We start from the raw sequence: 14,269 nt of genomic DNA, 5'->3' as shown, positions 1-14,269 counted from the left end.
GGTGAGGTTCTAAAGTGCCAGATCTAAGTGCTCAAAGACAGGGAATACTTTAGAACCAGATGTTTTTAGTCACCTCAGCAGAGAAACTCATTGGAAAGAAAGTACTGCAGGCTGAGATGTGGGAAAGGATGAAGAGAGAGGTGATTTAGGCCAGTTCTGGGCAAAGATTCTGGGGTTTTTTTTTTCCTAACTCAACATTAACAGCATACTACTTTATGATTCTCCCCTCTACAAGTGCATGGAGGGTCAAATGCACGAACAGCAGCTACCTCTTTCTGAAGTTCAGGCTTTTAAAACTTACTATAAGACAACTTTTGAAAGCGCGTTCAACATTCACCGAGTTGTCTGCAGCCCAGTCCCCTTCTTTTTGAAGAAATATACAGTCTTTTTGCTAGGAAAAAAATCCCAGATGGTTTTCATGGTATGTATTGTGAAATATGTGTGTGTGCGTGCGTATATCCCACTAACTCAGGGAAATCCTGTATGTTCTTAATTCTGCTTCTTTCCACTGGATCCACGTATTGGTTCCTTTCAGTAGTGCTTTCTACATGTAGCTTGGTGCAGGCTATTGAAATCAGTTTCACCCCTGTAACCTTGTCTTGTTTCAAGAAGTACTGTAGAGTGTCTACTTGTGTCGTGATGCCACAAAGCACTTGTTTTTGTTTCTTTATAGCATTTCTTTCTTGATAACTTAAATACCGTTACCTTTAAGCATAATATTACCTATTTATCTAAAAACTGAATATAGCCCAGTCACGTTTCAAATTTTCACATACTGGAGCACACCAAATATGCCGTGTAGCATGATGCTAATTTGTATGTTGAAGCACCTTCCTCCAAACACGATCTCATAAATGGATACATGAAGGAAATTTACCAGGTGATTTCCATAATTAAAAAGTAGGCATGCACATTCTAAAAGCTAAACCCTAATTCACAGCAATTAGATCTGAATAACTAATATAATGGACTTTAGTTATATATCGCTACACAAAAGTCTGATAAAAAGATGATCTTGTTGAGGTTCAATTTGTATTCTAGCAAATGGTTGTCAGCAGTATGTAAATTTGAATAAACATCTAAAAATCCACTATTTGGTCATTAAAATCTTTGTCCTTATCTTCAACTTAAAATGTTGATTTTAGCCGTGAAACCTCCAAATGAAACATAAATAGATGATACCTATTCACTGGAGATTTCAGTGGCCCTTTAGACCCAGAGATTTATTTCTGTATATATTATTACATCTGGTTAGCCTGCACCAAATGAAATTATATATAATTTGCTGGAAAAGTACAGGCAAATGTCACAAAATGTACAGTTAAGTCACTGTAATCCAGTTACAGGTAGATACAAAACCTACAGCTACATTTTTTTTATTATTTTAAAGCAAATTAAATATGAAATGTTTGCTCTGAATACTCAGAAAAGGAGAAGAATATCAGAATCTGTACAACTTCACTAAAGAACAAAGGAATATCTCTAAAGCAGTCCACTAGAAAATAAGGTTTTAAAGTTCTATTTAATTAATTTTTGTCACTGTGGTGACTATCTGAAATATGAATTTATCATTTATCTACAGACTTGCTAAATTTTTTTTTCTAATATTAACAACTGTATCTAGTGTACTAAAGGAATGCAGACAAACAGAAGCCAAATAGGCGTAATTTTTAAGATACTTGTTTATTCTCCTCTCCTACCATTAATTTTCTGATACAGGTATCCACACAACCCCATCGCAAAAAATGAGGATGTATTTTTCATATATATAAAGCCATTATCAGAATAACTTCATCCTCCTGCTTACTTCCCCCCCCCTCCCCCCAAGTGCACATTTGATTGCAAGGTCTTCATAATTTCCGAGTTCTGGCTGTATCAAACAGTGAAACAAAAAATAGTATTATTCTGTTTGTATTTCATTCATCAGGATCTGGAACAAATACAGATTTTATATTGCAAACTGTTACTTGACATATGAAAAATTTCTCAAATGTCTTCAGTGAGGTGAAGTGGGTCTTCTCTCACCCTAAAGTTGGGTGAGATGTCATACTCCTGTTTTATAGATTCTAAAAATGTTTAGTTTCTAAAGAAAACAGGAAAAGGGAATCATCTGCTTCTGGACAAACACACAGAATACAAAATTATTCCACACATACGATTCTTTTTCTTATCCAAAGAATACTCCTTCTTTCCAGTCTAGGAACAATTTTACAAAGAACAAATCACTGTACTCATCTGTATTTCCTGTTAAACTACACAAGCTATTATCAGTTCTGTAGAAACTGTTCTGTAGATCTGCTTTAACATACATGTATATATGTGCTGAGGAAAGAAAGGGAACCAGTTGGTATATATTTAAAATACTATCTGCAAACCACAGAACAAAGATAAGAAATTATGTAGGGTTTTTTACGTCCTTGCTTGTATTTATTTCAAAATCATCTTTAGCTTCTGCTGAATAATGATTCATTTCTAAATGCAAAAGATCATTTAGCTTTGTGTTCTTTATTAAGACTTCATTATTTTTACAAAAATAGAATAGAGCATTAGTCTTTATTAGATTTTAGTTTAACATACAGTTCATTTATTTTGAAAGGAGCATTTTGGGATACAATATATTTAGTTTATTATTGGTGGTTTGTTTAATTGTTAGTTTATAGCAGGTCTTCTGGTCACCACACAAATTATCAAGGTTCTGCTATTATATATTAAAAACCACACAGATGTCAGAAAATGTTTTTCTAAAAAAGTTAATTTAAGCTAAGCTATCATGTTGTAGCAAACAAGGTCAAGAGTCCCTTTAAGAAAGAGACTATTTCATTGCCTCCCAGTTTAGATTCTCCATAGACACGGTCCACAAATGAAATAGGAACCTGTTGAAACAAGCAAAACTATTTGTAAAGTTCAAAACCTAAATAATCAGATATTCTGTAAACAAAAGAATGGCCTTTGAACTACAGCATGTTTAGACATGGGAAGAAGGCAAGCACCAGATTGGCTTCCTTTGTGTCAGTTCTTCTTACTATGGGGCTTTAATGATGCCCCATAGCTGGGGAGCATGAAATTATTTTGTTTATCACTTTTAAAGATGATCCAAAGACATTACTCAGTGGCTGGATGATACACCAGTCAGGACAAACTTAATACCTTCAGTGCACTAAAAGCCTGGGGGCTTAAAATGAACCTTCACCACTTTCCTTGTTAGCTAAATTCAATACCTTTGAGTCAATGCCTCAGGAAGGCAAAAATCTCCTGCCACCATGAAACAGCATTCTGCTCAACCTCACCACTGGCTAGGAGATGACACCTGAACATGGCAATTAGTGCATATTTTACAAGCAATACCTGTTTTCATTGGTCTTTGACCATTTTATAGATTATTTACAGGATTAAAGGGCATTTGAAACACTAATTTTGGTTTCCTTACTTAAGTGATTGTACTGTCCAGCTTAACTCACTACTCATGAAATCTTAGGAACGTACTGCTTTTCAGTAATTTGACCACGTACAAATGGCATATGACAGGACATTCTGCCAACGCTGTATTAGAATATTCAAGAATTTCCATATATGTTTGTGTGCAAAATTAAAATACTTCAGGGGCTAAAATAAAGAATTGCATTTGCAAAAGTCATTAAAAAATTGGCTTAGCATTCTGCTGGCAGTTTCAACCAGAAATCATCTGGCAAGCGGAACACAAAAATCACCACACCCTTGCATCTGTGCCAGGACTGAGGATTTCTCACAATTCTACCGGATCAGTCCACGGTAGAAGAGAACCCAGGGCAAGAAGACGGTAAGGAAGATACCTAAAAAGGCATGCAGATAGACTCAACAATGACTCTGGCCTTCTTAGTAGGGTCCCTTTGATGATCCCAGTAAGCTTCCTGGCAACTACAGACAGCTGATCTACAGGGCATGGACAGAAATCACTGACTATGTAGTCAGTGCAGGATGTCAGAAGTGACATTTCCTGACCAGTGATGAAAGAATGGTTAATATCTCATCTAATAAAAGGTATCCAGTCTTTCCCTTCAGTATAAGAATTAACCACCTGTGTTGTTGCTGGACTTCGCCTTTCTTGCGAAGGCGAAGTTCTATCATTAGTCTTAAAGGAAGCATTTTCAAAAGGGTGTATTCCACGCACTGTGGTACGTTTCACATATGGTAAAGAAGTACAGCAAAATGAAACAGGTGCATACAAGACTATTCACGTAGAGCTTGTGTCAGTTCATCTCATCATCTATTTGTTCCTTTTAGACTGGCAGGTCCCAATCTTCATTTTCAACTTTGCTTAAGAAATATTTTACCCTCACAACTGTATCTACATTTTACAACTGCATAAAAACTCCTATTCTGCCTGTAGAGTTGCAGCACCAGCAAACCAGGAATTAGACGTGTCACCTCTTCTGGAATTCAGTATTACCATTTGGATAATTACAACATATATAAAGATCATAAGTATTGATCAGGAAATACCATATCAATGTACTTGAAACATAATGGAAAATTGTCCTGCCCTGGGAGGTTACAACATTGAGATGATACAGAGAACAGTAAGAAAACAATAGTCTTATTTATAGGTCTATGTCAGCAATCTGAACACTGTCAAGTTTGTTACAGATATCACAATGGAAATCTTGAAGACAAGGCCAAAGCAGAATAACAAAGCAACTTTTCAGGTGTTAGAGAGAACCCTTGCCACATGTGAGAAACCAGAGGAGGGAAGATGCTGCTTAGTTGAGAATGTAACAGATGAATTGTGGAGGACGGCATAACTGACCCATCACAAAACAGAGCCCATGTCTCAATGCTGACTGGGAGACATGAGGCCTAGTGAAGACTGTCCGTCAGGCTGTGAACCGCAAGACAAATATCTTATATTTGGTGCTATACAACCAGTAGAGGCATGTAAATAAATGAGGGGTGGGATCAAATAAACAGAAAAAAGGTCTTTGCAGCAGCAGCCTGAAGAGGTATAAGCAACCCAAGATTGCATTTTTTTAAAGCCAAAGAAGTGTATTTTACTGTTTTAAAAATGTATAGTAAATAAAACCTCATTTCACCCTAGGTTTCAGTATCTGGATGTATAGACAGGCGAGGATTTAATTCAGCAATATTAGAAAGCAATATGTGAATGCAGCTGGATGTGAAGACCAAAGAAATTAGGGTCAAACCCCAGCTACAGACAGGATAGTGATGTTGCTCCATAAGGCAGAAAGGTGGAAGAAAAGAGCTTGCTTTATTGTGTGGAAATACTCTACCCGATGTTGATAAAGAAATGCAATACGTAAAGTTTAGAGAGAGAAGTACCAGCAACAGAGTTCTCTGACAATTCACAGTCATGAAAATGATGATGAAGAACTGGTTCTGAGATTTGGCTGTAGAGAGAATTCCAGCAAATCGTTTTTAAAGACACCAGCAAGAGCAATTCAATGAAAAATAAAAAGCAGCAATCAGACTGCTGGAAATACAGGATCTAACAATTGTTTGGAGTTCTTTTTCAATGATTGTAGACAGCACATTCAAAGAGTTTAGAAGTGAAAAGTTGTGATAGCTGGAAAGTTGGAAAAGAACAAGGCAATAAATGACAGAGAACAGAATAAATCTGAAATAGAATCAGGTTGCTGGAGAAAACAAAATTATTTGAAAAGACCTAACTAGAGATGTCTGTATAATATGGAGGAGGAAAGAAAGGGCTCGGAGCAGCTTCATAGTGTATTTTGACTTCTTTACCTCCTTTAAAGAACCTCGCAAAATTGTATGCAGCTAAAGAAATGGCAACAGGAAGAGGGAAGGATCTGAGAAGCGTATCAGCCAGGGGAATAAGTAACTGGAATTTCGGATCTGGTATTCACCTGGAAAAGTTGGAAAAAATAGAGTTCTACATATATAATTTCTTTGTATCGATTTGAAAATCTTGCTGCTTCTTGGAAGTGCACAAAATTTCCCATGCCCCCAGTAATGTGTATCTACATTTAAATGAAAGCACAATATACTCATCAAAACTTTTACTATACCTCTCCAATGGTATATCCTAACTGTCTAGCCCGAACAATCATCTCCATCTGGAAGACGTATCCTTTAGAAACACATTTTTCCATTAGTTTCTGTAACACTTCTTTTCTGTATAACCTGTAAACGATTACAAAGAAAATGAAACCTGAAGCACGATTTCTGAACTTCGGAAATCAACATAGTGTGTAGGAATCTTAACTGTAATCACTCACTCATATCATCACTATTTTAAAAAAAATCTGTAACAAAGTCATAGGAGCAACAGTTCTTGCAATCTAGTCTACTATTTCTTACACCCTTTCCAAACAGATTTCATAGTCTTCAGTAAAGAAGGTCTGTTCTTACTCCAGTTCCTTGTTCAGCAGTTCCTTAATTTCAAATACACTTTATGAATTGCAAACCAGACCCATACCTGAAACTCCCTGTTAAGTCTGATGCACCTGGTCTCAGCAAAACCTGAGTTATAAAATTGGCACCACGACTGTGAAAGAAAACACGAATGTCAAAATTGCTCAGTACACAATTCCGAAAGATCAAGCAGAATTTCTAGAAAATAAGTAAATATCATCCTACTAGCAAAAAAAAACCTTTTATTGCTTAATAGGAAAAAATTATATTTCTAATACGTTTTCACTGCTAGATTTGACTAAATAAATCATAGAAGCTTGAAATCAAAAGCTAACATTTTGTTTTTCAAATGTAGACGATTAGTAGATTATTGAACTTCTCTATGAAGGAGAAAACAATGATTTTTTAGAAATTAGGTTTACAATCTGGTTCTTTATGGTAGAACTGTCAGTACAACTACACACTAACACAATACAAAAGAAATAAGCTTGATAACAGTCAAAACAACATTTTTCTTCTGACTTAACATTCACTGTAAGTGGAGAATAAAAATGTTTCCTGGACAAATGTGAGACTTGGATTTAGAAAAATCAAGGTTCAGTTTTGGTTTACACTGCTTTCATAGTATGATATGGATAAGCTCCACTGATGAAAAACGTTGTGAGACCGAAAAGCCAGTCATGACTACCTTGCTGAGGGCTGTATTACACACTGATAAGATGTGCAAGTCCTTCACCTTGTCTGGTGTGATGTAAAGGGATTCCTCTGTAATGTCCATTTAGCTCTCTTCCTTTTTTTTAGGTGTATATTTTATTTAGATTCACAAAAAAGATGAGCACTTATTCTAGCCATTAAAAAACAGGAGAAATGCAAAGACCGTCCCTGTGATATCATCTCCAGATCAGACTGGTAACACAACTTCTGCTCCTAATTCTTTACTGTAACATATAAATCAGCATTAACTTATGTCTATTCTCTTAAATCAGGTGCAAGAGAAAGACTATGCAGAAACTTGTCGATTACCTCCTTAAAACCTGTCAGTCCCTGTAAACCTGAGATGCCAGCCTCCATGCTTATACGACCTTGACAGAGTTTTCCTCTTTCCTTTTGGGTGAAACCTCTCCCTAGTGTTCACTGTAACCGTTTTCTAGTAAGGTCTAAGTAATGATTTACTGACATCGATCGTGCCAGATAATTCTTAACTTATGACAAATCAGAGTGTCAACAGAGGGGTTTAGCAAGTGATTTACTGTTTAGGGAAAGGACCATTACAGCTATTAAAGCTAACTAAATGTGTCTTTCAAACTTGACAAAAGTGTCATAGTCTCAGCTCATTCTTTGGATGATGAAGCTGACTGTCCCAACCTGATGCCATGCAGATTTGTCCACTGTTCCAACACATTTCGCAAGCATAGTCATATCATTACATTCTTTCTTGGTGGGTATTAACTAAAGAATTTGCAAATCATGCACACTTCTATTATTTAATATAATTTTGCAGTACCCAGTACTATTGACTAAAGACTCAGTTCAGCTCACACAGACTGAGTACTGGGAATTATTATTTCTAAGTAACAAATTTATGTGTAAATATCTAGAAAAATACTAACCTGATTAATTTTCTTTTCAAATCCCAGCCATATACTCCTCCGTTTCCTTTATATCTTGTTCCAGATACAATATCAAAATTGCCTTCTTTCTGCTTTCTAGAAGCAATTGGTTTTATCAGAAAAACAGGAGGAATATTTGTATGAAGGTAGTACAAATTTCAAAATAAGAACAATCACTCTTTTAGTACAAAATCTGTATTTTACAAACCTTTGAACAAATAAGTAGAGAAGAGAGGAAAGCAATAGTTATGGTGGTTATAAGCATTATGCATTTAAAAACCTGTTATTTGTTCTCTTATAAAGAGCTATTTCAGGGAATCTTATGATTATCTTTTACCAACTATGTCACAGAATTTCATAGACGACTTCATAAATAATTTATAAAGACCGACTTATGCATTTTTAAAGCCTCTCTCTAGTACAAAAGACAGAATGATTTTAAATACAGATTTAAATATTTAAATTACACAAACCCATAGTAAGGGGACAAGTCTGGAACTATCCTTAGTCCATACCATGCCTGACTGCTGCAGAACCTTATCTAAAATTTTAGGCCTCCAGAACTACCTAGCAAGAAAGTTGAAAATTACACAGACTGCTGCCCTTGGCCTCCAATGTAATGCCTGTTGACCATTTCTCACGAACTGAAATGTTACAGGGAGAGGAAGGTAAGAGGTAGACAAAAGTATTTCACCAATAATTGAGGACATGGTCCTCCGATCAATATCCCTATATGCACACATGATAAAATGATTAGAAGATGACATTTATATATACGCTTTTCAAAGCTGAACAACCATTACAAGGAAGAAAAGTATTTAGCCCCACATGCTCTCTGTTACTTTAAGCTTGGGGATTTTTGCTCTAGTTAGGAAATAATTATTTTTCTGGATTATTTTGGGACAAATCTAATGAGGTCCAATCACTTTTATTTGAATTCTTGCCTTGACAATTTTCTGACTACAGCTAGACAGCTATACAATATAAAGCTTTCAAATATTACTATGAAACAGTAAATGTTCAGAAGTCATTCTCTCATACTACAATTGGTACCTACCTGATAAATTCTGGAATAAATTTTGGCTGGAAGGGAAGGAAAACAGATCAGAAAAGAAAAAGGGGCAGGGGTAAAAAAAAAAAATCAATGAGAATTTACTTAGATTAGAAACACAGTACCTAAAATACAGACTTACATGGTGAGAGAGGTCAGCATCCATAATAACAATAAAATTCCCAGTGGCGTGCTTCATTCCATGAATATAAGCAGTGCCTGATGAAAACAGTACAGAAATAATTTCCCTCACTATTTTAACATATGCAATCTTCTAGCCACAGTCTTTGCTTATTTTCTAAAAATCTCTAAGTTATACTACAAAAAACTCCTAACATTTATTTTAAAATGTATCAGTGGTCAAACATTAAAATTATTTTTCCTTTTCCCTACAATTTCAGCACTAGATTTTATAAATACAAACCTTGGCAAACCCTACTGCATGGAGAAATGCACGGAGAAACATGACTTGATAAGTGGGACACTATTTGAAATAACATTTCCAGAAGTGCTGTAAGCACTTAGGAGCCACAGAAAACTGGAAATAAGACACCAGCAAGAAAATAATCACTGACAGTTAAAAAAAACTTGCTTGCTAGACTCAGGATTTACTATTAGTAGTATATAGATTTTGGTTTGTTCTCCTTGACACCATGAATTATATCCTGATACCTAACCTGAAGAGAGTCTTTTTTTTCTTACTTTAGATTTTGTTGCATTTTATTCGTCCTGTACGAACCGGGGTAGCTATCTTGATAAGAGCTGGAACAAGTCTTGCTATTAAGTGATAAGAGCTGGAACAAGTCTTGCTATTACAGTTTTCCTCAACAATGCAAATTTCTGATCCGAGTCACATCGTTCAAAAGACAGCACTGCTTCCAAGAACAGTACAGCAGCACAACAGAGATTAAAAACTGGCATATACTCTTCACTGATCCAAATTACTCTTGAGTCTGTCCGTTAACTTCATAAGGAATAGATAAAACTGAAAACAAAACACTCTCAGCTGTTGTCCTTAGCAGGCACTCTCACAGAAAACTAAACTCCTGGTTAATGAACAACCTGTCTTTCCTTTCTTTTCCATGTTGTTTACAAAGTTACACAGTAGGAGTGTCAGTCACAGATTTGTGTACTGTGCATGATTAGTAGATATGGTACATGAAAAATTTAAATTCAGTCAGTTTTAATCCATAATACTGGTCAAATTAGGACAAACGATGAAAAGGCAGAAAACAAAAATAAAGATATGTAGGCTTTTTGGAGTTTCTTAGATAAATGAGATGTAGAAAAAAGTATAGAAAGGTGATTTAAATAGACAATTCAATATCAAAATTAGAATTTTATTTTTGTTCAGTGGACCGGAGAAATTATTTAGCTGCAGTACTCGGTACAGAAGACACGTCAAATGTTTTACCACCACATGGAAGTGGGGGTTGCCAAGACATTTAGCAAGAAAGGCAGATACTGATTAACAATAAATCAAACAAGGTATTGCATTTATCATTTTCTCCATTCCTATTATAAGAGAGAAGGGATAAGGGTACAACATGACTCTTAACAGATGAAAATATCTCCACTTTATTTTAGGATAGTTTCCATACTACAAGTTTTAATGTCATTTATGACTTCCTAGGGTATCTGGCTTTTTCCTAAAGCAAATAATGACAAACTTGATTTACATATTCTGTGAAATATGGCATCAGAGCTATAAAGTTGCAGTCCTGCACCATTCCATGCAAATTTTAATGATCAGTCTCACACTACAAGATTGGCTCCCAAATTAGCGAGATTTCTGCAATACAAGTAACTTTTGCAATGTACTTCAAAGCCTTCAATTCACATGTTGGTTAATAGCTGAGACAACACTTAGTAGTTTGAGTGCTGGACATCTGTCAGATACCTATTTTTTCATTTAATTAGAGTAATAATTCACACTGAAATGGGTTTAACTGTCAAGAGCTCTGTCCAAATACGTGTCAGAAAAATATCCCAGCCTTCTCTGGAGATTGCATGAACTATGGTCCCATTTTTGAAGCATCCTACACATGGGTAGATTGCACAGAAAGTACCACTGTCCCCTCGGGATCAGTAGGTTCCACACAAATATAGCAGTTACTCTTGTAAAAAGTTACATTTTTTCCTCAATTTAGAGCCCTCATTCTGTAATCAGTGAATGCAGTCTGGGAAGGAGAGAAGCAGCATGATGCTAACAGGAACACATAGTGGTACAGAATTGCAGTGACCACAGTTTTCAGGTTTGAGGTTTTGGGGAACTTGTTATAAATAACACACTGTGATTTTTGTGTGTGTGTGGTTTTTAAGTTTGTTCACTTGCAAAAAACTTGATGAAAACATATATTCCTGCTTTCGGGCTTTACTGTGATTTTTTCTGGAACTTCATACACTAGAATCAATCGAAGAATACAGCAGATTTTTTTTTTTTTTTTTTTTTTTTAGTACTAACCAGAGTTAATAAGAACTTACCGAGTCCCAACTTTCTTGCTCTGGGTCTTAGAAGCTGCAGGATATTTTAAAATATGCACATATTACTTGAAGTACAGTTTTTAATTAATTTTAGTGACACCTTAAAATTCACTATTTTTGAGGTATAAAAATATTTTAAAATGTACTTTTCATTTTTAGAAATCTAGATAACATATCAAAATAAATTTATCTGTCAAAATACAGGAGAAACAAACCATTATATTAAACAGGTATTTGATCAGGTCATATTTAAAAACAAACCCCTTTTAAGCGTTACTTAGTAGTTCTGCAGTAAAAAAAACAAAATTAAAAGCACCATCTTAGTTACTAAAGGATTTCCTCAAATTCCATTATATGAAATACAGTTACAAATCCGAACAACAGTCTCCCCAGCACCATTACTTTTAAGGAATGACAAACACTAACAGCAAATATTTTAGCAAGTTTCCCAAAGTGAAGTGATTTAGCATATTTAGTACTGAATATAAATTTCAAGATATTCATGTGCATACAGATATAACCCATGAATGACCATATAACAATATTATTAATCTTTCAGAATATGAGTGACCAAGCCTTAAACCTGTGCCAAGTATCCTCAGCTCCTGCAAGGCCATATGAAGTGCAGGGGGGAAACGGGGCACTGCCACTAACAAAAGGGAATCTAACTTTTAGATCATCATGACAGTAATTTAACTTTCAACTCTTCCTAAAGTGCCTTTAATATAATTCGGCATTTGGGGAGGTGAGGGCAGATATTTAAGCAGTCATCTAAATATACTTCAGAAACAAATTTTAAATCTCACTTTTAAATCTTGGCTAATTTTCATGCCTTATCTGAGAGGTCATAAGTAATGTAATTCAGAGAAGGACACGGATATGAAAGAGTAATCATTACTCTGCTGATTTGTTATTTTGGTTTCTGTTGGTATTTTCTTTTCTTTAATAAATAGTTAAATTTGAACATTAACAAAAAGAAAAAAAAAAATCACTTTGATTCCTCATCTACTTCCTTAAACATGTTGGCCCCTCATTAAGTTAACTGCATACCATGTTCAGTAAGCATAATGTAGTAAGTGAAAAGCCCCATAGAGTTATTTGGACGACGACTCCTGAGCACAAATCAGAACAATGATTTTGCTCAGAAAACAAAGAAAAGAATTTTGTGTAAGAAAAAGATAACATTATCAGGAAACAATGAAAATTCACCTAATGAAAAATCACAACTGCAGTAATATCAGTGGGAGCTGATGGCAGTGCCGCCACGTAATTCCACTCAAGTGTGCTTGGCTCAACACTGCTGCAGGGGCTGGTCCACAGATTAAACTTCAAAATCAAACTCCTAAGCAGCGAGGAAAGGTTGGCTAACTATTTTAAAGTTTTCTATTACTAGTATCAAAAAAGAAAAAAAAAAAGGGAAAAAAAAGACTCTAATACTTCCTATATACACTGTTCTTAAAGTAATTGCTATAAGTGGTATTTAATTCACAAATACTTTTTAAAACCTTACTTTTACACGGTAATAGATTAGGAAAGTGTCTGACACTGCTTACAGCACAAAACTTTCAAACTGAACGTTGGGTTTTTACACTGTTCTATGATAAAGCTTCTATTGAAGAAAAAAAAAGGCTTTAATGGCTCATAAAGACTAAATAAATGACACTATCTTGTTGTATGTAATTGATGGCTATATGGTAATATATTAAATAGAAAAAAAAGAAGTGCTGTTATTGAGGAATGCAACTAGACAAATTAAAAATAAATCACAAGACCAGACTAGCTTTCATCTTTCCAATTTCCCTGTTCCTGCAGTCACTTAAGAGGAAGTTGAAGTTTATCCAAACCTCATCTTTCCCTCAGGCACGCACAAAGTACACTAACAACCACTATGCATTACTCAATAGCACACAGCAATACACAAAGTATTGAAAACATTTTGCAAACATTAATTCATGATTCTGTATATCAGTTCATAACACTGCTAAGCAGCTGGATGACTATCATAATTTTACATTTGTCTAAAGCGGTGTGCAAAAACTTAACTTGTTTAAGGACGTAAAGAAAGTGCAGAATCCAGGGACTCTGTTCCAGTTCTCTAAGGGCTTCAAGTACTTTCCAGTACAATAAAAATGAAAAAAAAAACCCCAAACCCAAAACCCAGAATATACAACTCACTATTTTATCTGATCCATATATCTTTTCCAATTGTTCAGCAATTTCCTGTGTCCCATCCGGGCTTCCATCATCTATGATGATAATTTCAAAATTGTTTCCACTGAAACGAGAATTATTTTTAAATGAACAAATGGAAAACCCAATCTCTCTACCTATGCCATTTTCAAAGGCAGGAAACTGAGGAACAGAATACAAAGTGATTTTCTGACCGTTAGCGGTACGTGCTATAGCTATCCTTACAGCTGTAGGACTATGCTCGTGGTGGCAACATGCGCCTCGGTGTCACCGTTTCAGGTCTCAAGCTGCGATGGCTGCAGGGCACACCGCAGCAACGCCAGCCTCCTCGTCGCCCCAGCACCACCACAGCAGCCGGTTCCAGCCTCCCCGTTGGGAAAGGCGGACAGCTAAGATCGCCTTTGCGCCTTCACCGGGCAGCCCCTGCTCTCGCGGTTGCTGCAGAACGGATCACAGCCCGTGCGAGACCTCCGACTGAGCTCGTTTCCTAATTAACCTCGGGGCAGAGCTGCGCTCTTCGCTACGGGTTAGACACAGCTGGCTGCGCGCCCTCCGCCACTGGCGAGGA

At 35.9% G+C, this 14,269-nt stretch overlaps 1 protein-coding gene across 1 annotated transcript; it reads right to left on the bottom strand.

The window, feature by feature from the left end:
- Positions 1-2,486: 2,486 nt before the first annotated feature.
- DPM1 (dolichyl-phosphate mannosyltransferase subunit 1, catalytic) lies at positions 2,487-13,957 on the bottom strand. Its single transcript, XM_009274085.1, has 9 exons — positions 13,943-13,957; positions 13,687-13,863; positions 11,512-11,545; positions 9,170-9,246; positions 9,034-9,059; positions 7,977-8,072; positions 6,431-6,499; positions 6,021-6,135; positions 2,487-2,873 (listed from the first exon to the last, which is right to left on the bottom strand). The coding sequence occupies exons 1-9, from the start codon at positions 13,955-13,957 to the stop codon at positions 2,769-2,771; spliced, it is 714 nt and encodes a 237-aa protein (XP_009272360.1). The 3' UTR covers positions 2,487-2,768.
- Between the last annotated feature and the right edge of the window lie 312 nt (positions 13,958-14,269).

The sequence above is a fragment of the Aptenodytes forsteri genome, unplaced genomic scaffold (assembly GCF_000699145.1).
Source record: "Aptenodytes forsteri isolate BGI_AS27 unplaced genomic scaffold, ASM69914v1 Scaffold159, whole genome shotgun sequence".
Taxonomy (NCBI): domain Eukaryota; kingdom Metazoa; phylum Chordata; class Aves; order Sphenisciformes; family Spheniscidae; genus Aptenodytes; species Aptenodytes forsteri.
The sequence above is the reverse complement of the archived record's forward strand: the minus strand, read 5'-3'. Positions and strand labels throughout refer to the sequence as shown.

Coding starts and splice junctions, on each gene's coding strand:
- DPM1 (XM_009274085.1), bottom strand. Junction 9,247..11,511: donor AGCAAGAAAGTTGGGACTCG/GTAAGTTCTTAT, acceptor TGTTTTCATCAG/GCACTGCTTATATTCATGGA. Junction 6,136..6,430: donor GACTTAACAGGGAGTTTCAG/GTATGGGTCTGG, acceptor AATCGTTTACAG/GTTATACAGAAAAGAAGTGT.